This window comes from Oncorhynchus masou, chromosome 4 (genome assembly GCF_036934945.1).
Source record: "Oncorhynchus masou masou isolate Uvic2021 chromosome 4, UVic_Omas_1.1, whole genome shotgun sequence".
Taxonomy (NCBI): domain Eukaryota; kingdom Metazoa; phylum Chordata; class Actinopteri; order Salmoniformes; family Salmonidae; genus Oncorhynchus; species Oncorhynchus masou.
This window is the reverse complement of record NC_088215.1, coordinates 1,481,893-1,506,107: the sequence shown is the minus strand read 5'-3', so window position 1 is coordinate 1,506,107 and position 24,215 is coordinate 1,481,893. Positions and strand designations below refer to the sequence as shown.

The 24,215-nt window shown below is 43.7% G+C and overlaps 1 protein-coding gene across 2 annotated transcripts in view; it reads right to left on the bottom strand.

The window, feature by feature from the left end:
- The window catches only part of LOC135521209 (egl nine homolog 1-like), a 46,441-nt gene that overhangs the window by 3,227 nt on the left and 18,999 nt on the right, over positions 1–24,215 (bottom strand). Inside the window, exons 3-4 of one of the 2 annotated variants that reach the window (XM_064947140.1) lie at positions 7,680–7,816; positions 7,136–7,245 (exon numbers count right to left, since the gene is read on the bottom strand). In XM_064947140.1, the coding sequence (XP_064803212.1) occupies positions 7,136–7,245; positions 7,680–7,816 (247 nt within the window). The remainder of the gene's footprint in view (positions 1–7,135; positions 7,246–7,679; positions 7,817–24,215) is intronic. The other variant, XM_064947146.1, reaches the window with a different exon arrangement.

The following is a 24,215-nucleotide window of genomic DNA, read 5'->3' as shown; positions in this document are numbered from 1 at the left end:
AGTATATATACAGTCGTGGCCAAAAGTTTTGAGGATGACGCAAATATGAATTTTTCACTAAGTCTGCTGCCTCAGCTTGTATGATTGCAATTTGCATATACTCCAGAATGTTATGAAGAGTGATCAGATGAATTGCAATTATTTGCAAAGTCCCTCTTTGCCATGCAAATGAACTGAATCGCCCCCAAAAAAATTTCCACTGCATTTCTGCTCTGCCACAAAAGGACCAGCTGACATCATGTCAGTGAGTCTCTCATTAACACAGGTGTGAGTGATGACGAGGACAAGGCTGGAGATCACTCTGTAATGCTGATTGAGTTTGAATAACAGACTGGAAGCTTCAAAAGGAGGATGGTTCTTGGAATCATTGTTCTTCCTCTGTCAACCATGGTTGCCTGGAAGGAAATACATGCCGTCATCATTGCGTTGCACAAAAAGGGCTCCACAGATATTGCTGCCAGTAAGATTGCACCTAACCATTTATCAGATCATCAAGAACTTCAAGGAGAGTGGTTCAAATGTTGCGAAGAAGGCTTCAGGGCGCCCAAGAAAGTCCAGCAAGCGCCAGGACCGTCTCCTAAAGTTGATTCAACTGCAGGATCGGAGGCACCACCAGTACAGAGCTTGCTCAGGAATGGCAGCAGGCAGGTGTGAGTGCATCTGCACGCACAGTGAGGCGAATACTTTTGGAGGATGACCTGCTGTCAAGAAGGGCAGCAAAGAAGACACTTCTCTCCAGGGAAAACATCAGGGACACACTGATATTCTGCAAAAGGTACAGGGATTGGACTGCTGAGGACTGGGGTAAAGTAATTTTCTATGATGAATTTCCTTTCCGATTATTTGGGGCATCCGGAAAAAAGCTTGTCTGGAGAAGACAATGTGAGCGCCTCCATCAGTCGTGTCATGCCAACAGTAAAGCATCCTGAAACCATTCATGTGTGGGGTTGCTTCTCAGCCAAGGGAGTGGGCTCACTCACAATTTTGCCTAACAACACAGCCATGAATAAAGAATGGTACCAACACATCCTCAGAGAGCAACTTCTCCCAACCATCCAGGAACAGTTTGGTGACGAACAATGCCTTTTCCAGCATGATGGAGCACCTTGCCATAAGGCAAAAGTGATAACTAAATGGCTCAGGGAACAATACATTGATATTTTGGGTCCATGGCCAGGAAACTCCCCAGACTCCCCAGGCGGGTGAACAAACATAAACCCACAAATTCTGACAAACTACAAGCATTGATTATGCAAGAATGGGCTGCCATTAGTCAGGATGCGGTCCAGAAGTTAATTGACATCATGCCAGGACGGATTGCAGACTGATTCTTGAAAAAGAAGGGTCAACACTGCAAATATTGACTCTTTGCGCTGGAGAGAGCACCTTGCCACAATAAAAGCCTTGGACACTTATGAAATGCTTGTAATTATACTTCAGTATTCCATAGTAACATCTGACAAAAATATCTAAAGACACTGAGGCAGCAGACTTTGTGAAAATTAATATTTGTGTCATTCTCAAAACCTTTGGCCACGACTGTACACCTGTTCTGAAAGGCCCCAGAGGCTTGCAACACCACTAAGCAAGGGGAACCAACAAGCAAACGGCACCCTGAAGACCAAGGAGCTCTCCAAACAGGTCAGGGACAAAGTTGTGGAGAAGTACAGATCATTGTTGGGTTATGAAAAAAAGATCTGAATCTTTGAACATCCCACCGAGCACCATTAAATTCATTATAAAAAAATGGAAAGAATATGGCACCATAACAATCCTGCCAAGAGAGGGCCGCCCACCAAAACTCACGGACCAGGCAAGGAGGGCATTAATCAGAGGCAACAAAGAGACCAAAGATAACCCTGAAGGAACTGCAAAGCTCCACAGTGGAGATTGGAGCATCTGTCCATAGGACCACTTTAAGCAGTACACTTTTAAGCAGTACACTCCAGAGCTGCGCTTTACAGAAGAGTGGCTAGAAAAAGTAATTGCTTAACCTCTTACACGTTCCCGTTTTAAACAAGATATTTTGTCACAAAAAGATGCTCGACTATGCATATAATTGATAGCATTCGAAAGAAAACACTCTGACGTGTCCAGAAATACCAAGATATTCTCTGTGCGTGCCCTAGAACGTGAGCTTCAGGCAAAACCAAGATGAGATGGCATCCAGGAAATGACAAGGATTTTTGAGGCTCTGTTTTCCATTGTCTCCTTATATGGCTGTGAATGCGAGAGGAATGAGCCTGCCCTTTCTGTCGTTTCCCCAAGGTGTCTGCAGCATTGTGACGTATTTGTAGGCAGATCATTGGAAGATTGACCATAAGAGACCACATTTACCAGGTGTCCGCCCGGTGTCCTGCGCCGAAATTGGTGCGCAAAAGTCACCTGCCAGTATTTTTCCATGGGATACAGAGAGGAAAGCAAGCTTCCACGAACTGCATATCAATGAAGATATATGTGAAAAAACACCTTGAGGATTGATTCCAAACAACGTTTGCCATGTTTCGGTCGATATTATGTAGTTAATCCGGAAAACGTTTTACGTTGTAGGTGACTGAATTTTCGGTTCGTTTCGGTAGCCAGACGCAATGTAGAAAACGGAACGATTTCTCCTACACACAGACGCTTTCAGGAAAAACTGCACATTTGGTATGTAACTGAGAGTCTCCTCATTGAAAACATCAGAAGCTCTTCAAAGGTAAATGATTTTATTTATTTTGTTATCTGGTTTTTGTGAAAATGTTGCGTGCTAAATGCTACTCAAAATGCTATGCTAGCTTTGCATACTCTTACACAAATTAGTCAATTTCTATGGTTCAAAAGCATATTTTGAAAATCTGAGATGACAGTGTTGTTAAGAAAAGGCTAAGCTTGAGAGCAGACGCATTATTTTCATTTTATTTGCGATTTTCAGAAATCGTTAACGTTGCGTTATGCTAATGAGCCTGAGGCTTTAGTCACAAACCCGGATCCGGGATGGGGAGTTTCAAGAAGTTAAAGAAAAAAATAGGCACACAAGTTTGGTGTTAGCCAAAACGCATGTGGGAGACTCTCCAAACATATGGAAGGAGGTAGTCAGATGAGACTAAAATTGAGCATTTTGGTCATCAAGGAAAACGCTATGTCTAGCGCAAACCCAACACCTCCCATCACCCCGAGAACATCATCCCCACAGTGAAGCATGGTGGTAGCAGCATCATGTTGTGGGATGTTCTTCATCGGCAGGGCCTGGGAAACTGGCCAGAATTGAAGGATGGTGCAAAATACAGGGAAATTATTGAGGGCAACCTGTTTTAGTCTTCCAGAGATTTGAGACAGGACGGAGGTTCACCTTCCAGCAACATTTGAGTGGTTTAAGGGGAAACATTTACATGTCTTGGAATGGCCAAGTCAAAGCCCAGACCTCAATCCAATTGAGAATTTGTGGCATGATTTAAAGATTGGGGTACACCAGTGGAACCAATCCAACTTGAAGGAGCTGAATAAGTTTTGCCTTGAAGAATGGGCAAAAATCCCAGTGGCTAGATGCTCCAAACTTATAGAGACATACCCCCAAAGACTTGCAGATTTAATTGCTGCAAAGGGTGGCTCTACAAAGTTGTCACGTATGCTCTCTCTCCAGCGCTCTAGGTCACCATGCTCCCGCACCTAAGCTGGATTGACAGGTTCCTGCGCCTTAGCAGAGGTGAACGCTCCGCTCCTGATGCCCGGGATCGTCATCTTGGTCAACGTCCTGTGGATGGAGCCGCGCGTCGGGGAGGCGGATGGAGCCTGTGGATGGAGCCTCTAGGACCTAGACTTGGTGCACCGGTACCCCTTGCCGCCGTGAGGTAGCAAAGAGAACGTGTGCTCCCTCTCCGGCCTCTAGGTCACCGGTCTTCTCGTTATGGGGCACACCTGTCACCATTGTTACGTGTATTATGACTTATTATTTTATCTTATTTCTTGTTTGTTTCATAATAAAGAATATTTTGCATCTTCAAAGTAGTAGGCATGTTGTGTAAATCAAATGATATCGCCCCCAAAAAATATATTTTAATTCCAGGTTGTAAGGCAACAAAATAGGAAAAATGCCAAAGGGGGTTGAATACTTTCACAAGCCACTGTAGGTAGAGTTATTAAAGTGACTATGCATAGATAATAACAGAGTATCAGTGGCGTAAAAGAGGGGGTGGGGGGTTGGGCACTGCAAATAGTCAGGGTAGCCATTTGATTAGATGTTCAGGAGTCTTATGGGTTGGGGGTAGAAGCTGTTTAGAAGCCTCTAGGACCTAGACTTGGTAGGACCTAGACTTGTACCCCTTGCCGCCGTGAGGTAGCAAAGAGAACAGTCTATGACTAGGGTGGCTGGAGTCTTTGACAATTTAGGGCCTTCCTCTGACACCACCTGGTATAGAGGTCCTTGATGGTAGGAAGCTTGGCCCCAGTGATGTACTGGGCAGTACGCACCACCCTCTTTCGTGCCTTGCGGTCAGAGGCCGAGCAGTTGCCAGACCAGGCAGTGATGCAACCAGTCAGGATGCTCTCGATGATGCAGCTGCAGAACCTTTTGAGGATCTGAGGACCCATGCCAAATCTTTTCAGTCTCCTGAGGGGGAATAGGTTTTGTCGTGCCCTCTTCACAACTGTCTTGGTATGCTTGGACCATGTTAGTTTGTTAGTGATGTGGACACCAAGGAACTTGAAGCTCAATCTGCTCCACTACAGCTCCGTAGATGAGAACGGGGGCATGCTCAGTCGTCCTTTTCCTGTAGTCCACAATCATCTCCTTTGCCTTGATTACGTTGAGGGAGAGGTTGTTGTCCTGGCACCACACGGCCAGGTCTCTGACCTCCTCCCTATAGGCTGTCTCGTCGTTGTCGGTGATCGGGCCTACCACCATTGTGTTATCAGCAAACTTAATGATGGTTTTGGAGTCGTGCCTGGCTGTGCAGTCATGACTGAACAGGGGCAGCACACCCGGGGGGGCTGAGCACGCACCCGAGGGGCCCCTGTGTTGAGGATCAGCGTGGTGGATGTGTTGGCACTATGGTGTTGAACGTTGAGCTGTAGTCAATGAATATCATTCTCACATAGGTGTTCCTTTTGTTCAGGTGGGAAAGGACAGTGTGGAGTGCAATAAAGATTGCATCATCTATGGATCTGTTAGGGTGGTATGCAAATTGGAGTGGGTCTAGGGTTTCTGGGATAATGGTGTTGATGTGAGCCATGGCCAGCCTTTCAAAGCTCTTCATGGCTCCAGATGTGAGTGTTACGGGTCGGTAGTCATTTAGGCAGGTTACCTTAGTGTCCTTGGGAACAGAGACTATGGTGGTCTGCTTAAAACAGGTTGGTATTACAGACTCGGGCAGGGAGAGGTTGAAAAAGTCAGTGAAGACACTTGCCAGTTGGTGAGTGCATGCTTGCAGTACACGTCCTGGTAATCCATCTGGCCTGTTTAAAGGTCTTACTCACATCGGCTGCGGAGAGAGTGATCACACGGTCATCCGGAACAGCTGATTCTCTCATGCATGTTTCAGTGTTATTTGCCTTGAAGCGAGCATAGAAATAGTTTAGCTCGTCTGGTAGGCTCGTGTCACTGGGCAACTCTCGGCAGTGCTTCCCTTTATAGTCTGTAATGGTTTGCAAGCCCTGCCACATTAGACGAGCATCAGAGCTGGTGTTCGATCTTCGATCTTAGTTCTGTATTGGCGCTTTTCCTGTTTGATGGTTTGTCAGAGGGCATAGTGGAATGTCTTATAAGCTTCCGGGTTAGAGTCCCGCTCATTGAAAGCGGCAGTTCTAGCCTTTAGCTCAGTGCAGATGTTGCTGTAATCCATGGCTTCGGGTTGGGGTATGTTGGGGTATGTACGGTCACTGTGGCGACGATGTCATCAATGCACTTATTAATGAAGCCAATGACTGATGGGGTGTAGTCCATTGGAAGAACATATGCCAGTCTGTTCTAGCAAAACAGTCCTGTAGCTTAGCATCTGCTTCCTCTAACCACTTTTTATTGACCGAGTCACTGTTGCTTCCTGCTTTAATTTTCGCTTGTAAGCAGGAATCAGGAGGATAGAATTATGGTCAGATTTGCCAAATGGAGGGAAAGCTTTGTACGCGTCTCTGTATGTGGAGTAAAGGTGGTCTGGAGTTTTTTTTCCCTCTGCTTGCACATTTAACATGCTGATAGAAATTTGCTGTAACGGATTTAAGATTCACTGCATTAAAGTCCCCGGCCACTAGGATTGCCGCCTCTGGATGAGCGTTTTCCTGTTTGCTTATGGCGGAATACAGTGCATTGAGTGCGGTCTTAGTGCCAGCACCGGACTGTGGTGGTATGTAGACAGCTATGAAAAATACAGATGAAAACTCTCTAGGTAATTAGTATGGTCTACAGCTTATCACAACATACTCTACCTCAGGCGAGCAGGACCTTAAGACTTCCTTAGATATCGTGCACCAGCTGTTGTTTACAAATATGCATAAGCCGCCATCCCTTGTCTTACCAGACACCGCTGTTATATCCTCCCAATACAGCGTACTACCAGCCAGCTAGCTGTATGTTGATAATGTCGTCTTCAGCCACGACTCCGTGAAGCATAAGATATTACAGTTTTTAATATCCTATTGGTAGTTTATTCTTCCTTGTAGGTCGTCAATTTTATTTTTGAATGACTGCATGGTAGCTAGTAGAACGGAAAGCAGTGGAGGTTGATTCGATTGCTTATGAATTCTCAGAAGGCAGCCCAACCTCCTTCCTCTTTTCTCCATCTTCTCTTCACGCAAATGACAGGGATTTGGGCCTGTTCCCAGGAAAGCAGTTTGTCCTTCACGTGGGCTCGTCGGACTTGTTAAAGGAAAAAGCTTCTGCCAGTTCATAGCGAGTAATCACTGTTCTAATGTCCAGAAGTTATTTTCGGTCATAAGAGACGGTAGCAGCAACATTATGTACAGAATAAGTTTAAAAAATCAGTTACAAACAACACAAAAAAATGAACAAAAAATATGTTCTTATGAATATCACTTTGACCCTGTATTCATAACGTGTCTTAGTCCCACATTGCTGATCTAGGATCAAGTGCTGATCTACGATCATTTTATCTTATTTATTATCATCCAAAAGGCAAAACCGATCCTAGATCAGCACTCTTACTTTGAGATGTTTTATGAATACGTGCCCAGGACTCCATCTTACTTGTTAGATATTTCTCCTTGGCCCGAGCTCGTTCATCAGCATCAAAATACCACACTGTTATGGCATACCTGGACAGCGAGTGAGACAACGGAAACAGAGAGGTCAACTAACATACAATTATTCACATAATAGGTATACCTACTAACACCAACACTACCATTTGTCATGGTCCAACTTTTCTAACAGTATTGAGCATTTTCCAATATATTAAAGCTGGATATTGTTGGTGGTGCTGCTTAATGTGGTAACACTTTACAATAATGTCATGATCATCGGCATACATTAACTTAATGTAAACTATGTCACAATTCAGGCTTCAGCCAAGTTCTCAAAATGGCCTGTGAAGGATGCTTTACTTAAATGACATTACAATAAGCAACACAAAACAGGAGGTTTGGGATTGTGATGGAAGACAAGCAGAAAACCCTGGGTCCAAGGTCAGGAGTATTGACATTTTCTCTGGGGTCAAAAGGTCAGAGGTCAAGCTAAGAGATTACCCTACCTGGTGTAGTATGCCGGCTGCACCTCATGGGGGTTCCGCCGGTCTGACCAGAAGAAGAGCAGGCGGTCGAACTTGGGTTCGATGTCGACGAACTGCGCCTTGGCCTCTGGGAAAATCCTCAGGATTCCTCCGTGTTTCTATGTGACAATACAAGTCATGTGTGACATCAATACATTATCCAAATAATGAATTCATTCATTCAGAAATTAAGTCCAAATTTAATAAAAATGTATTCTCCCATTTCGATTTGTCAAAGAACATAGAACCAATCCCCTCATAAAACAGCAAAATGTGTGAATAGAAAGAAAAATCACATCGAATAAGAAGCTTTAAAAACATCTACTGTTCTGGGCATCGAAACATAACTTTTTTCAAAATACCTTGCGTACATTGTTAATATGACAAGCTTTCGCAGGGAAACCAAGCACCAAGTTTCATTAGTAATAGCAACTATCATCGAACAATAACTTTTGTAATAAATATTATTTGAAATAGACTACATGGCCAAAAGTATGTGAACACCTACTCATCGAACATCTCATTCCAAAATCATGTGCATTAATATGGATTTGGTCCCCCCTTTGATGCTATAACAGCTTTCACTCTTCTGGGAAGGCTTTCCACCAGATGCTGGAACAATGCTGCATGGACTTGGATCCATTCAGCCATAAGAGCATTAGAGAGGTCAGGCACTGATGTCGGGCGATTTGGCCTGGCTCGGCGTTCCAATTCATCCCAAAGGTGTTCGGAGGGGTTGAAGTCAGGGCTCTGTGCAGGCCAGACAAGTTCTTCCACGCCGATCTCGACAAGCCATTTCTGTGTGGACCTCAAACAGGGGCATTGTCATGCTGAAACAGGAAAGGGAATTCCCCAAACTGTTGCCACATAGTTGGAAGCACAGAATCGTCTGGAATGTCATTGCATGCTGTAGTAATAAGATTTCCCTTCACTGGAACTAAGGGGCCTAGCCCAAACAATGAATAACAGCACCAGACCATTATTCCTCCACCACAAAACTTTACAATTGGCACTATGCATTAGGGCATCTGCCAAATCCAGATTTGTCCTTGGACTGCCAGATGGTGAAGTGTGATTCATCACTCCAGAGAACGCGTTTCCACTGCTCCAGAGTTCAATGGCGGCGAGCTCTACACCACTCCAGCTGACACTTGGCATTGGTGATCTTAGGGTTGTGTGCGGCTGCTCAGCCATGGAAACCCATTCCATGAAGCTCCCGACAAACAGGTATTGTGCTGACATTGCTTCCAGAGGCAGTTTGGAACTCGGTAGTGAGCGTTGCAACCGAGGGCAGGCGATTTTTACGCGCAACACGCTTCAGCACTTGGCTGTTCCATTCTGTGAGCTTGTGTGGCCTACCACTTCATGGCTGAGCCTATGTTGCTCCTAGACTTTTCCACTTCACAATAACAGCACTTACAGTTGACAGTAGTTACAGTAGCTTTAGCAAGGCAGAAATTTTATTTTTAACTGACTTGTTTTGGAAAGGTGGCATCCTATGACGGTGCCACGTTGAAAGTCACTGAGCTCTTCAGTACGGGCCATTCTACTGCCAATGTCGGTCTATGGAAATTGCATGGCTGTGTGCTCAATTTTATACACCTGTTAGCAAAATCGTGGCTTAAATAGCTGGATCTACTAATTTGAAGGGGTGTCCACATACTTCTGCCCATGTAGTGTATGACGTGACCCTGACTGCATAAAAAAGTGATGTGAGGTTTGGGAGCCAAACAGGGCTGTATTTTGGTTCAAACCATTTGTACCAGATTCACCTTCAGTTGAAGCTAAATGAGGAAGTATGTGTGTTTGTTGCTATTTACTTCATGCAGATAAGTGTGGTTTGGTGTACACACATGACAAGGAAAACAAACAAGAGGAGCAATCACGTCCACCTCTTCCCAAATGCCACATACAAAGCTGTTACCATGTGAAGTGTTTCCTGGGAGTTGGGTTAGTTTGAGTTAAGAGGAAAATTAGTTACACCAAGATAACAAACACAATAACACACACGCCAAAATACACATTATAAACTGGGTGGTTTGAGCCCTTAATACTGATTGGCTGACAGCTGTGGTATATCAGACCGTATACCAGGCATGACAAAACATTTATTTTGACTGCTCTAATTACATTGGTAACCAGTTTATAATAGCTATAAGGAACCTCTTGGCTTTGTGATATATGGCCAATATACCACGGCTAAGGGCTGTGTCCAGGCACTCTGCGTTGCGTTGTACATAAGAACAGCCCTTGGCTGCGGTATATCGGCCATATATCACACCTCCTCGTAACACACACATCCCAACACATGATCCTGACACACACATACAAATAAATGCATGCAAACACACATAGGTACACCCAGCAGCACATGCATCCCTACACACACACACACCCCTTGAAACACGCAGGATAGGAATGTTAAGGGTGCGAAAATGTTAAAAGGAGAATGGCTTTTCATGTGTGGGGCTACCTTGTTGCAAAAACATGACTCATAACTGCAGGTTCGCGTGAACTGCTTGGGGGCCAGTGTGTGACAGGTATGTGTGAGGGGTGTGTCCATGGGTGGGGTGTGTGTGTGTTTGCATGTGACTACTAGGGGGCCGATGTGTGTGTGCAGTGTGTAAAGAAGACATGAGAGCGGGGTCTGTTGATTCAACATGATTAAATTCAGAATCAATTTCTGTTGGCTCTAATATCACTCCATAGTGCCATGTGGATACACTTGCAGTCCCAAAGCATGACAGCATTGAATCCAAGATTGCGTAGCAGTGGGATGTTTTGATTTTTCTTGTCCCGTCCTTTGTATATATAGTTTCTTTCTTTGTATGTATTTTTAATCAAATTTTTCCATCTACGGACTGAACATACTCTCCTGCAACCCGCCTCACCCAATGCTGTATGGATCTGCTATTTTTTATACTTTAGAACCGTAATCCCCTTCAAGCTAGCCAGCTACTACCTAGTAGTCAGAAAGCCACTGCTCGTTAGCCATCACCGTTAACAAGGGACATCTGCCAGCTTCAGCCCGGGCAACTCCTGCCAGCCTGCACAATGCGATATCAACCCAGAGCATATCGGACTGCTTTTCTCCACCATATCTCCGGATTCCTACCGCAAGCTCTGAACCTTTACTCTGGATCATCGCAGTTAGCTAGCTGCTATCCGAGTGGCTACTCCTGGCTAACGTCTCTGTCACGAAGCAAGCACCAGTTAGCCTGGAGCTAGCCTCGAATCTAGGCCCGTCTCCCGGCTAGCCGAATAGATCTATCAAGAATTCCTGGGATTCAATTACCTCTTTGGCCAATTGGCCTGGACCCTTTGCTGCCGACACGGAGCCCCCGCCAATCCATCATGACTGATCTGCCGACGTATTTTTTATTTTGAATTTAACCTTTATTTAACCAGGTAGGCTAGTTGAGAACAAGTTCTCATTTGCAACTGCGACCTGGCCAAGATAAAGCATAGCAGTGTGAACAGACAACACAGAGTTACACATGGAGTAAACAATTAACAAGTCAATAACACAGTAGAAAAAAAAGGGGAGTCTATATACATTGTGTGCAAAAGGCATGAGGAGGTAGGCGAATAATTACAATTTTGCAGATTAACACTGGGGTGATAAATGATCAGATGGTCATGTACAGGTAGAGATATCGGTGTGCAAAAGAGCAGAAAAGTAAATAAATAAAAACAGTATGGGGATGAGGTAGGTGAAAATGGGGGGGCTATTACCAATAGACTATGTACAGCTGCAGCGATCGGTTAGCTGCTCAGATAGCAGATGTTTGAAGTTGGTGAGGGAGATAAAAGTCTCCAACTTCAGGGATTTTTGCAATTCGTTCCAGTCACAGGCAGCAGAGTATTGGAACGAAAGGCGGCCAAATGAGGTGTTGGCTTTAGGGATGATCAGTGAGATACACCTGCTGCGGCGTGTACTACGGATGGGTGTTGCCATCGTGACCAGTGAACTGAGATAAGGCGGAGCTTTACCTAGCATGGACTTGTAGATGACCTGGAGCCAGTGGGTCTGGCGACGAATATGTAGCGAGGGCCAGCCGACTAGAGCATACAAGTCGCAGTGGTGGGTGGTATATGCGCTTTAGTGACAAAAGGGATGGCACTGTGATAAACTGCATCCAGTTTGCTGAGTAGAGTGTTGGAAGCAATTTTGTAGATGACATCGCCGAAGTCGAGGATCGGTAGGATAGTCAGTTTTACTAGGGTAAGTTTGGCGGCGTGAGTGAAGGAGGCTTTGTTGCGGAATAGAAAGCCGACTCTTGATTTGATTTTCGATTGGAGATGTTTGATATGAGTCTGGAAGGAGAGTTTACAGTCTAGCTAGACACCTAGGTACTTATAGATGTCCACATATTCAAGGTCGGAACCATCCAGGGTGGTGATGCTAGTCGGGCATGCGGGTGCAGGCAGCGATCGGTTGAAAAGCATGCATTTGGTTTTACTAGCGTTTAAGAGCAGTTGGAGGCCACGGAAGGAGTGTTGTATGGCATTGAAGCTCAATTGGAGGTTAGATAGCACAGTGTCCAAGGACGGGCCGGAAGTATATAGAATGGTGTCGTCTGCGTAGAGGTGGATCAGGGAATCGCCCACAGCAAGAGCAACATCATTGATATATACAGAGAAAAGAGTCGGCCCGAGAATTGAACCCTGTGGCACCCCCAGAGAGACTGCCAGAGGACTGGACAGCATGCCCTCCGATTTGACACACTGAACTCTGTCTGCAAAGTAATTGGTGAACCAGGCAAGGCAGTCATCCGTAACCGTGCAAGGGGGTTTCAACACGCTTCCCCGTTGCGACGTCCCCCTGAGGCCCATCTGCTAGCCCCGGTCTGCTAGCTGTCTGAATCTCTGTGCCTACTCACTGGACCCTATGATTACTTGGCTACACATGCCTCTCCCTAATGTCAATATGCCTTGTCCATTGCTGTTTTGGTTAGTAATTGTTGTCTTATTTCACTGTAGAGCCGGCAGCCCTGCTCAATATGCCTTAGCTAGCCCTGTTGTTCATTTACATATTTACATTTAAGTCATTTAGCAGACGCTCTTATCCAGAGCGACTTACAAATTGGTGAATTCACCTTCTGACATCCAGTGGAACAGCCACTTTACAATAGTGCATCTAAATCATTTACGGAGGGGGGGGTGAGAAGGATTACTTATCCTATCCTAGGTATTCCTTGAAGAGGTGGGGTTTCAGGTGTCTCCGGAAGGTGGTGATTGACTCTGCTGTCCTGGCGTCGTGAGGGAGTTTGTTCCACCATTGGGGGGCCAGAGCAGCGAACAGTTTTGACTGGGCTGAGCGGGAACTGTACTTCCTCAGTGGTAGGGAGGCGAGCAGGCCAGAGGTGGATGAACGCAGTGCCCTTGTTTGGGTGTAGGGCCTGATCAGAGCCTGGAGGTACTGCGGTGCCGTTCCCCTCACAGCTCCGTAGGCAAGCACCATGGTCTTGTAGCGGATGCGAGCTTCAACTGGAAGCCAATGGAGAGAGTTGTTCCACCCCCACACATGCAGTGACAGCACTTGGCTTAAATAGTGCTTCTAGAGACATAACCTCTCTCATCGTCACTCAATGCCTAGGCTTACCTCCACTGTACTCACATCCTACCATACCCTTGTCTGTACATTTTGCCTTGAATCCATCCTTCTGTGCCCAGAAACTTGCCACCTTTACTCTCTGTTCCGAAGGCACTAGACGACCAGTTCTTTTAGGCTTTAGCCGTACTCTTATACTATTCCTCCTCTGTTCCTCTGGTGATGCAGAGGTTAACCAAGGCCCTGCTGCCCCCAGCATCACTCCCATTCCCCAGGAGCTCTCATTTGTTGACTTCTGTAACCATAAAAGCATTGGTTACATGCAAGTTAACATTAGAAGCCTCCTCCCTAAATTTGTTTTATTCACTTCTTTAGCACACTCTGCCAACCCGGATATCCTAGCTGTGTCTGAATCCTGGTTTAGGAAGGCCACCAAAAATCCTGAATATACATCCCTAACTATAACATTTTCCAACAAGATAGAACTGCCAAAGAGGGCAGAGTTGCAATCTACTGCAGAGATAGCCCGCAGAGTTCTGTCATACTATCCAGGTCTGTGCCCAAACAATTCGAGCTTCTGCTTTTAAAAATCCACCTTTCCAGAAACAAGTCTCTCACCATTGACACTTGTTATAGACCCTCTTCAGCCCCCAGCTGTGCCCTGGACACCATATGTGATTTGATTGCCCCCCATCTATCTTCAGAGTTCGTACTGTTAGGCGACCTAAACTGGGATATGCTTAACGCCCCGGCCGTCCTACAATCTAGGCTAGATTCCCTTAATCTCACACAAATTATCAATGGAACACACCAGGTACAACTCAAAATCCGTAACCATGGACACCCTTTTAGATATCATCCTGACCAACTTGCTCTCTAAATACACTTCTGCTGTCTTCAACCAGGATCTCAGCGATCACTGCCTCATTTCCTGCGTGTGTATTGGATCTGCGGTCAAACGACCAACCCTCATCACTGTCAAACGCTCCCTAAAACACTTCAGTGAGCAGGCCTTTCTAACCAACCTGGCCCGGGTATCCTGTAAGGATATTGACCTCATCCTGTTAGTAGAGGATGCCTGGTTGCTCTTCAAAAGTGCTTTCCTCTCCATCTTAAATAAGCATGCCCCATTCAAAAAAATGTACAACTAAGAACAGATATAGCCCTTGGTTCACCCCAAACTTGACTGGGGTTGACCAGCACAAAAATATCCTGTGGCGTTCTGCATTAGCGTTCTGAATAGCCCCCACGATATGCAACTCTTCAGGGAAGTCAGGAACCAATATACTCAGTAAGTTAGGAAAGCTAAGGCTAGCTTTTTCAAACAGAAATTTGCCTCCGGCAGCACTAATTCCAAAACGTTTTGGGACACTGTTAAGTCCATGGAGAATAAGAGCACCCCCACCCAGCTGCCCACTGCACTAAGGATAGGAAACACTGTCACCACAGATAAATCTACGATAATCGATCATTTCAATAAGTAGTTTACCACGGCTGGCCATGCTTTCCACCTGGCTACCCCTACCCCGGCCAACACCTCAGCACCCCCTACAACAAACTTGCCCAAACCCCTCCCCCATTTCTCCTTCACCCAAATCCAAACAGCTGATGTTCTGAAAGAGCTGCAAAATCTGGATCCCTACAAATCAGCTGGGGTAGACAATCTGGACCCTCTATTTCTAAAATTATCCTCCAAAAAAGCTGCAACCCCTATTACTAGCCTATTCGTCTTGGATAAGCTAAATAACTCAGTTATCTTTGTATTCACACTGCCCCTGCCTTTAAAATGAGAACTCAACTACTTTGACAGTTCACGTCACCTATTCTGTGATCCGAGTCCTCTTTGCATTGAAATTGATATGTTTCGAAAGGAACCAATAACTTTTTCTAACATTCACTCAATGCACTCAGGGTGTTGTCGGACAGTTATCGGACAGCCTACATACATATTGGAAGCTAATAGATTGCATTTAGTTAAAAGATTAGACAATCAATTTTATCAGAAGCTACTATTACACGTGCCTTCAGAAAGTATCCACACTCCTTGACATTTTCCACATTTTGTTGTGTTACAAAGTGGGATTAAATTGTGGGATTTAATTGTCATTTTGTGTCAAAGGACCTACACAAAATATTAGAGCTGAGTGTCTTTCTGGGTAAGTCTCTAAGAGATTTTCACACCTAGATTGTGCAACATTTGCCCATTATTCTTTTCAAAATTCTTAAAGCTCTGTCAAATTGGTTGTTGATCATTGCTAGAAAACTATTTGTAGGTATTGCCATAGATTTTCAAGCAGATTTAAGTCAAAACTGTAACTCGGCCACTCAGGAACATTCCCTGTTTTCGTAAGCAACTCCAGTGTCGATTTGACCTTGTGTTTTAAGTTATTGTCCTGCTGAAAGGTGAATACATCTTCCAGTGTCTTGGGGGAAAGCAGACTGAACCAAGATTTTGCCTGCGCTTAGCTCCATTCCGTTTGTTTTTTATTCTGAAAAACTCCTCAGTCTTTAACGATTACAAGCATACCCATAACATGATGCAGCCACCGCTATGCTCAAAAATATGGAGAGTGGTACTCAGTAACGTGTTGTATTGTATTTTTGATTCAGGACAAAAAGTTTGTTGCAAACAGGATGCTTAAAAAATGTATTCTGTACAGCTTGTCTTCTTTTCACTCTGTCAATTAGGTTAGTATTGTGGAGTAACAACAATGTTGTTGCTCTATCCTCAGTTTTCTCCTATCACAGACATTAAACTCTGTAACTGTTTTAGTCACCATATTGGCCTCATGGTGAAATACCTGAGTGGTTTCCTTCCTCTCCTGCAACCTTCCTGGCCTTTATGGTTGAATCTGTGTTTGAAATGCACTAATCGACTGAAGGGACATTACAGATAATTGTATGTGTGGGGTATAGAGATGAGGTATTCATTCAAAAATGTTAAACACTGGGGTTGAATACTTATAGACTCACATGTTAACTTTTCATTTTTTATACATTTGCAAAAAATTTGACAAAATATAATTCCACTTTGAAAAATCTAAATTTAAAACATTTTTAATTCAGGCTATAACAACAAAATGTGGAAAAAATAAAAATAAATAGCAAAAGAATAACTGCAGATTAAATCATGCATTCATTCAAAATTGTACACCCAATTTAGGCTACTGCTCCCTTAAGAGCTAGAATTGATTTTGGACCCTATGTTGTGATTCTCACCAAATATGATGTTGAATAAACAGCTTATGAAGCTCTCTTAGCCTATAGATCACATATTGCAAACAAATGGTGTGAATTGCAAATGGCATGGTGTAAATGGCACTAAACACACATACTTTCTAATTAGTCCTGCAGTTTGTTTTATAAAGTCTCTTTATCCATAACTGAAGGCACATCTGGGCTTACCCAGGCCTCCTTTTAGAAACTTGATCTGTTAATAATCCTATATTGCAGATGAGTATTTCTTAAAACCTGTTTGTGGAGACCCAAAGGGCTGGACATTTTGCTTTGGCCTAGCACTACACATGTCATTCCACAAATCAACTCACCCTCTAACCTTTGATTAGTGGATTTGTGTAGGGCTAAGGCAAAAACTAAAATGTGCACCCCTTTAGGTCCCAAGGACCAGGATTAACACTGCTGTAGATGGCACAGACCAAGTCATGGTGTAATCTAACATCCTACTAGTACCCTCCAAGCTCGTCATCAAGCTCGAGACCCTGGGTCTCGACCCCGCCCTGTGCAACTGGGTACTGGACTTCCTGACGGGCCGCCCCCAGGTGGTGAGGGTAGGCAAAAACATCTCCACCCCGCTGATCCTCAACACTGGGGCCCCACAAGGGTGCGTTCTGAGCCCTCTCCTGTACTCCCTGTTCACCCACGACTGCGTGGCCACGCACGCCTCCAACTCAATCATCAAGTTTGCGGACGACACAACAGTGGTAGGCTTGATTACCAACAACGACGAGACGGCCCACAGGGAGGAGGTGAGGGCCCTCGGAGTGTGGTATCAGGAAAATAACCTCACACTCAACGTCAACAAAACTAAGGAGATGATTGTGGACTTCAGGAAACAGCAGAGGGAACACCCCCTATCCACATCAATGGAACAGTAGTCGAGAGGGTAGTAAGTTTTAAGTTCCTCGGCATACACATCACAGACAAACTGAATTGGTCCACTCACACAGACAGCATCGTGAAGAAGGCGCAGCAGCGCCTCTTCAACCTCAGGAGGCTGAAGAAATTCGGCTTGTCACCAAAAGCACTCACAAACTTCTACAGATGCACAATCGAGAGCATCCTGGCGGGCTGTATCACCGCCTGGTACGGCAACTGCTCCGCCCTCAACCGTAAGGCTCTCCAGAGGGTAGTGAGGTCTGCACAACGCATCACCGGGGCAAACTACCTGCCCTCCAGGACACCTACACCACCAGATGTTACAGGAAGGCCATAAAGATCATCAAGGACAACAACCACCCGAGCCACTGCCTGTTCACCCCGCTATCATCCAGAAGGCGAGGTCAGTACAGGTGCATCAAAGCTGGGACCGAGAGACTGAAAAACAGCTTCTATCTCAAGGCCATCAGACTGTTAACCTCTTGAAACTCTAGGGGCGCTATATCATTTTTGGATAAAAAGACGTGCCCGTTTTAAGCGCAATATTTTGTCACAAAAAGATGCTCGACTATGCATATAATTTATAGCATTCGAAAGAAAACACTCTGACGTGTCCAGAAATACAAAGATATTCTCTGTGCGTGCCCTAGAACGTGAGCTTCAGGCAAAACCAAGATGAGATGGCATCCAGGAAATGACAAGGATTTTTGAGGCTCTGTTTTCCATTGTCTCCTTATATGGCTGTGAATGCGAGAGGAATGAGCCTGCCCTTTCTGTCGTTTCCCCAAGGTGTCTGCAGCATTGTGACGTATTTGTAGGCAGATCATTGGAAGATTGACCATAAGAGACCACATTTACCAGGTGTCCACCCGGTGTCCTGCGCCGAAATTGGTGCGCAAAAGTCACCTGCCAGTATTTTTCCATGGGATACAGAGAGGAAAGCAAGCTTCCACGAACTGCATATCAATGAAGAGATATGTGAAAGAACACCTTGAGGATTGATTCCAAACAACGTTTGCCATGTTTCGGTCGATATTATGGAGTTAATCCGGAAAACGTTTACGTTGTTGGTGACTGAATTTTCGGTTCGTTTCGGTAGCCAGATGCAATGTAGAAAACGGAACGATTTCTCCTACACAAAGATTCTTTCAGGAAAAACTGAACATTTGTATGTAACTGAGAGTCTCCTCATTGAAAACATCAGAAGCTCTTCAAAGGTAAATGATTTTATTTATTTTGTTATCTGGTTTTTGTGAAAATGTTGCGTGCTAAATGCTACTCAAAATGCTAAGCTAGCTTAGTATACTCTTACACAAATTAGTGATTTGCTATGGTTCAAAAGCATATTTTGAAAATCTGAGATGACAGTGTTGTTAAGAAAAGGCTAAGCTTGAGAGCAGGCGCATTATTTTCATTTTATTTGCGATTTTCAGAAATCGTTAACGTTACGTTATGCTAATGAGCTTGAGGCTATAACTGGATACAGGTTTTTTTCATAGCCAAACGTGAACAAAACGGAGCGATTTGTCCTACACAAATAATATTTTTTGAAAAACTGAACATTTGCTATCTAACTGAGAGTCTCCTCATTGAAAACATCTGAAGTTCTTCAAAGGTAAATGATTTTATTTTAATGATTTTCTTGTTTTTGTGAAAATGTTGCTGGCTGAATTCTAGGCTTATAGCTATGTTAGCAATCAATACTCTTACACAAATGCTTGTTTAGCTATGGTTGAAAAGCATATTTTGAAAATCTGAGATGACAGTGTTGTTAACAAAAGTCTAAGCTTGAGAGCAAATATATTTATTTCATTTCATTTGCGATTTTCATGAATAGTTAACGTTGCGTTATGCTAATGAGCTTGAGGCTATAAATAGAATCCGGGATCCGGGATTGCGTGACGCAACAGGTTAAACAGCAACCACTAACATTGAGTGGCTGCTGCCAACACACTGACTCAACTACAGCCACTTTAATAATGGGAATTGATGGGAAATGTCAAATATATCACTAGCCACTTTAAACAATGCTACCTAATATAATGTTTACATACCCTACATTATTCATCTCATATGTATACGTATATACTGTACTCTATATCATCTACTGCATCTTTATGTAATACATGTATCACTAGCCACTTTAACTATGCTACTTTGTTTACATACTCATCTCATATATACAGTGCCTTGTGAAAGTATTCGGCCCCCTTGAACTTTGCGAACTTTTGCCACATTTCAGGCTTCAAACATAAAGATATAAAACTGTATTTTTTGTGAAGAATCAACAATAAGTGGGACACAATCATGAAGTGGAATGACATTTATTGGATATTTCAAACTTTTTAACAAATCAAAAACTGAAAAATTGGGCGTGCAAAATTATTCAGCCCCCTTAAGTTAATAATACTTTGTAGCGCCACCTTTTGCTGCGATTACAGCTGTAAGTCGCTTGGGGTATGTCTCTATCAGTTTTGCACATCGAGAGGCTGAATTTTTCCCATTCCTCCTTGCAAAACAGCTCGAGCTCAGTGAGGTTGGATGGAGGGCATTTGTGAACAGCAGTTTCAGTTCTTTTCACAGATTCTCGATTGGATTCAGGTCTGGACTTTGACTTGGCCATTCTAACACCTGGATATGTTTATTTTTGAACCATTCCATTGTAGATTTTGCTTTATGTTTTGGATCATTGTCTTGTTGGAAGACAAATCTCCGTCCCAGTCTCAGGTCTTTTGCAGACTCCATCAGGTTTTCTTCCAGAATGGTCCTGTATTTGGCTCCATCCATCTTCCCATCAATTTTAACCATCTTCCCTGTCCCTGCTGAAGAAAAGCAGGCCCAAACCATAATGCTGTCACCACCATGTTTGACAGTGGGTATGGTGTGTTCAGGGTGATGGGCTGTGTTGCTTTTACGCCAAACATAACGTTTTGCATTGTTGCCAAAAAGTTCAATTTTGGTTTCATCTGACCAGAGCACCTTCTTCCACATGTTTGGTGTGTCTCCCAGGTGGCTTGTGGCAAACTTTAAATGACACTTTTTATGGATATCTTTAAGAAATGGCTTTCTTCTTGCCACTCTTCCATAAAGGCCAGATTTGTGCAATATACGACTGATTGTTGTCCTATGGACAGAGTCTCCCACCTCAGCTGTAGATCTCTGCAGTTCATCCAGAGTGATCATGGGCCTCTTGGCTGCATCTCTGATCAGTCTTCTCCTTGTATGAGCTGAAAGTTTAGAGGGACGGCCAGGTCTTGGTAGATTTGCAGTGGTCTGATACTCCTTCCATTTCAATATTATCGCTTGCACAGTGCTCCTTGGGATGTTTAAAGCTTGGGAAATCTTTTTGTATCCAAATCCGGCTTTAAACTTCTTCACAACAGTATCTCGGACCTGCCTGGTGTGTTCCTTGTTCTTCTTGATGCTCTCTGCGCTTTTAACGGACCTCTGAGACTATCACAGGGCAGGTGCATTTATACGGAGACTTGATTACACACAGGTGGATTGTATTTATCATCATTAGTCATTTCGGTCAACATTGGATCATTCAGAGATCCTCACTGAACTTCTGGAGAGAGTTTGCTGCACTGAATGTAAAGGGGCTGAATAATTTTGCACGCACAATTTTTCAGTTTTTGATTTGTTAAAAAAGTTTGAAATATCCAATAAATGTCGTTCCACTTCATGATTGTGTCCCACTTGTTGTTGATTCTTCACAAAAAAATACAGTTTTATATCTTTATGTTTGAAGCCTGAAATGTGGCAAAAGGTCGCAAAGTTCAAGGGGGCCAAATACTTTCGCAAGGCACTGTATATACTGTACTCGATACCATCTACTGTATCTTGCCTATGCTGCTCTGTACCATCACTCATTCATATATCCTTATGTACATATTCTTTATCCCCTTACACTGTGTATAAGACAGTAGTTTAGGAATTGTTAGTTAGATTACTTGTTGGTTATTACTGCATTGTCGGAACTAGAAGCACAAGCATTTCGCTACACTCGCATTAACATCTGCTAACCATGTGTATGTGACAAATAAAATTTGATTTGATTTTTTATTATGTGCTCTGAAATAAACTGAACAAAAATATAATTGCAACAAGTGTTGGTCCCATGTTTCATGAGCAGAAACAAAATATCCCAGACATTTTCCATATGCACAAAAAGCTTATTTCTCTCACATTTTGGCACACATTTTCTTACATCGCTGTTATTAGTGAGCATTTCTAATTTGCCAAGATAATCCACCAACCTGACATGTGTGGCATATTAAGAAGCTGATTAAACAGCATGATCAGGTGCACCTTGTTCTGGGGACAATAAAAGTCCACTCTAAAATGTGTTGTGTTGTTGTTTTAGAGAATTTTGCAGCACATCCAACCGACCTCAGAACCGCAGACCACGTGTAACCACGCCAGCCCAGGACCCCACATCTGGCTTCATCACTTGCGGGATTGTCTGAGACCAGCCGATGAAACTGTGGATTTGCACAACCAAAGAATTTCTGTCAGAAACCATCTCATTGAAGCTTATCTTTGTGCTTGTCGTCCTCACCAAGGTCTTGCAGTTTGGAAGTCGTAACCGACTTCATGGATGACTACCGGGCAGATGGCAGACAGTGTGTATGGTGTCGTGTGGGCGAGCGGTTTGCAACGAAAACAATTGCATTTTATTGATTGCAATTTGAATGCACAGAGATGCCGTGACAAGATCCTGAGTCCCATTGTCGTGCCATTCATCCATCGGCATCACCTCATGTTTCAGCACAATAAAGCACGGCCCCATGTCACAAGGACCTGCACACAATTCCTGGAAGCTGAAAATGTCCCAGTTTTACATGGCCTGCATACTCACCAGCCATGTCACCCATTGAGCATGTTTGGGATGCTCTTGATCGACGTGTACGACAGTGTGTTCCAGCCAATATCCAGCAACTTCGCACAGCCATTGAAGAAGAGTGGGGCAACATGCCACAATCAACAGCCTGATCAACTCTATGCGAAGGAGATGTGTTGCCCTGCATGAAGGAAAATGTGATCCACTCCCTTTCTTTTAAGGTATCTGTGACCAACAGATGCCTATCTATATTCCCAGTCATGTGAAATCCATACATTAGGGCCTAATTTATTTATTTCAATTGACAGATTTCCTTATGAACTGTAACTCAGTAAAATCTTTGAAATTGTTGCATGTTGCGTTTATATTTTTCCTTCACAGTGTATTAGCAGCTATTAAGACCCACTGGAATCATCTACCTCTTAGTAGAGTTCCTAATGTAGACCATTATAAAACAGGTTGTTTGGATCCTGGATGCTGATTGGTTGATCTGTGGGACAACAACTCCCGCAATATACCATGACGTGTTCATTCCACTGTCCCGCAGCCCAGGCAGGAAATTCATAAACTTAATCTCCCTTGGGAAAAAAATACTATTTGGTTTGCAACAGTTGTCTGCGTCATGTGCAACAATGTATCATTTGACAAATGCGATCTCTGTGCCAGTAGGCTATCTAGCCCAAGAACGAACGTGAACCTAATCATTTACCATGGAAACCGTAAACACTCTTCGATTCCGTGATTAACCAGCGCAGTGTGGGATATGTATTAATATTTATTAAATCCTTATTTATTGAAGTTCTTGTCTCTCATCATCGAATGCTATCTACATGTCAACGATTTGTTTAGCATAGCAACGTCGAATGAATATAATTAACGACTGGGCCAAAACATGAGAAAATAACACGACCAGTTCTTCCATTCGTGTGCCATCAACGGAAAACGTAACTATTAACATCACCAACTAGCCTATTGGATATTTATTAAATCATTATTTGAGGTTCTTGTCTCATCATCATTGAATCTCTGCTAACTAGCTACATGCCAATGATTTGTTTAGCATAGCTATGTTGAATGAATATTATTTGAATTAAGGACTGGGTAAAAACATGAGAAAATAACTAAAGACCAGCCAGCTCGGGGAGCAATTTCAGAATGCAAAACCAAATGTACTTGTAATGAATATTTTTATAAATATGTTGGCAAACATTTTCTAAAAGCAATAATGCCCACATACCCAGAAATGATCATGTGACAACTCCCTCCAAGAGCTGTCTCCCGGCCCTTGGCTTCACCTAGGGTCTCAGAACAGCCCTTGACGGGAGCTGTCTGACAATAATTCCCGGGTTCTCAGGTATTATTTTTTAAATAAGTAAACCCTGGTCCCCAACAGCACACATTTTTGTTGTAGCCCTGGACAAACTCACCTAATTCAACTAATTGAGGGCTTGATGATTAGTTGACAAGTTGAATCAGGTGTGCTTGTCCGGGGGTACTGGATGACTGGATGTTGGAAACACTGATGATGCATCTATTGATAGAACCTCAGCTGCTATCAACTTCTCCAGCATTCCTCAAACCATTCCACGGAGACCTCTAGCCATTCCATTTATGTGATATTCCAGAGCTAGCACACCTGATTTAACTCGTCAACTAATCATCTAGCCCTTGATTAGTTGAATCAGGTGTGCTGGTTTAGGGCTACAACAAAATGTTTTGGGTGTCCGATGGTGAGGCATTTGCAAGTTTACTGTCGTGCTCAGTAGGGCACACCATAGGCAAATTAAACAACAGTAAATTCAAATCTGTGTCCTTATTGGAAAAGTTTAGGTAGTTCCTTGTTTCACTCCGTTTTCTCCTTACTGAACATGACCCAGGTAAAATCTCTAAGTGGTCCTAATTTCCTAATTAGCTGCTAATCTTACACCAGGCCTGTAGGGCAGTGAGACTGACAGCTTCTCTTCTGTTGAGTCTTACTAGGACCTTGGCTGCAGCCCTACTATAC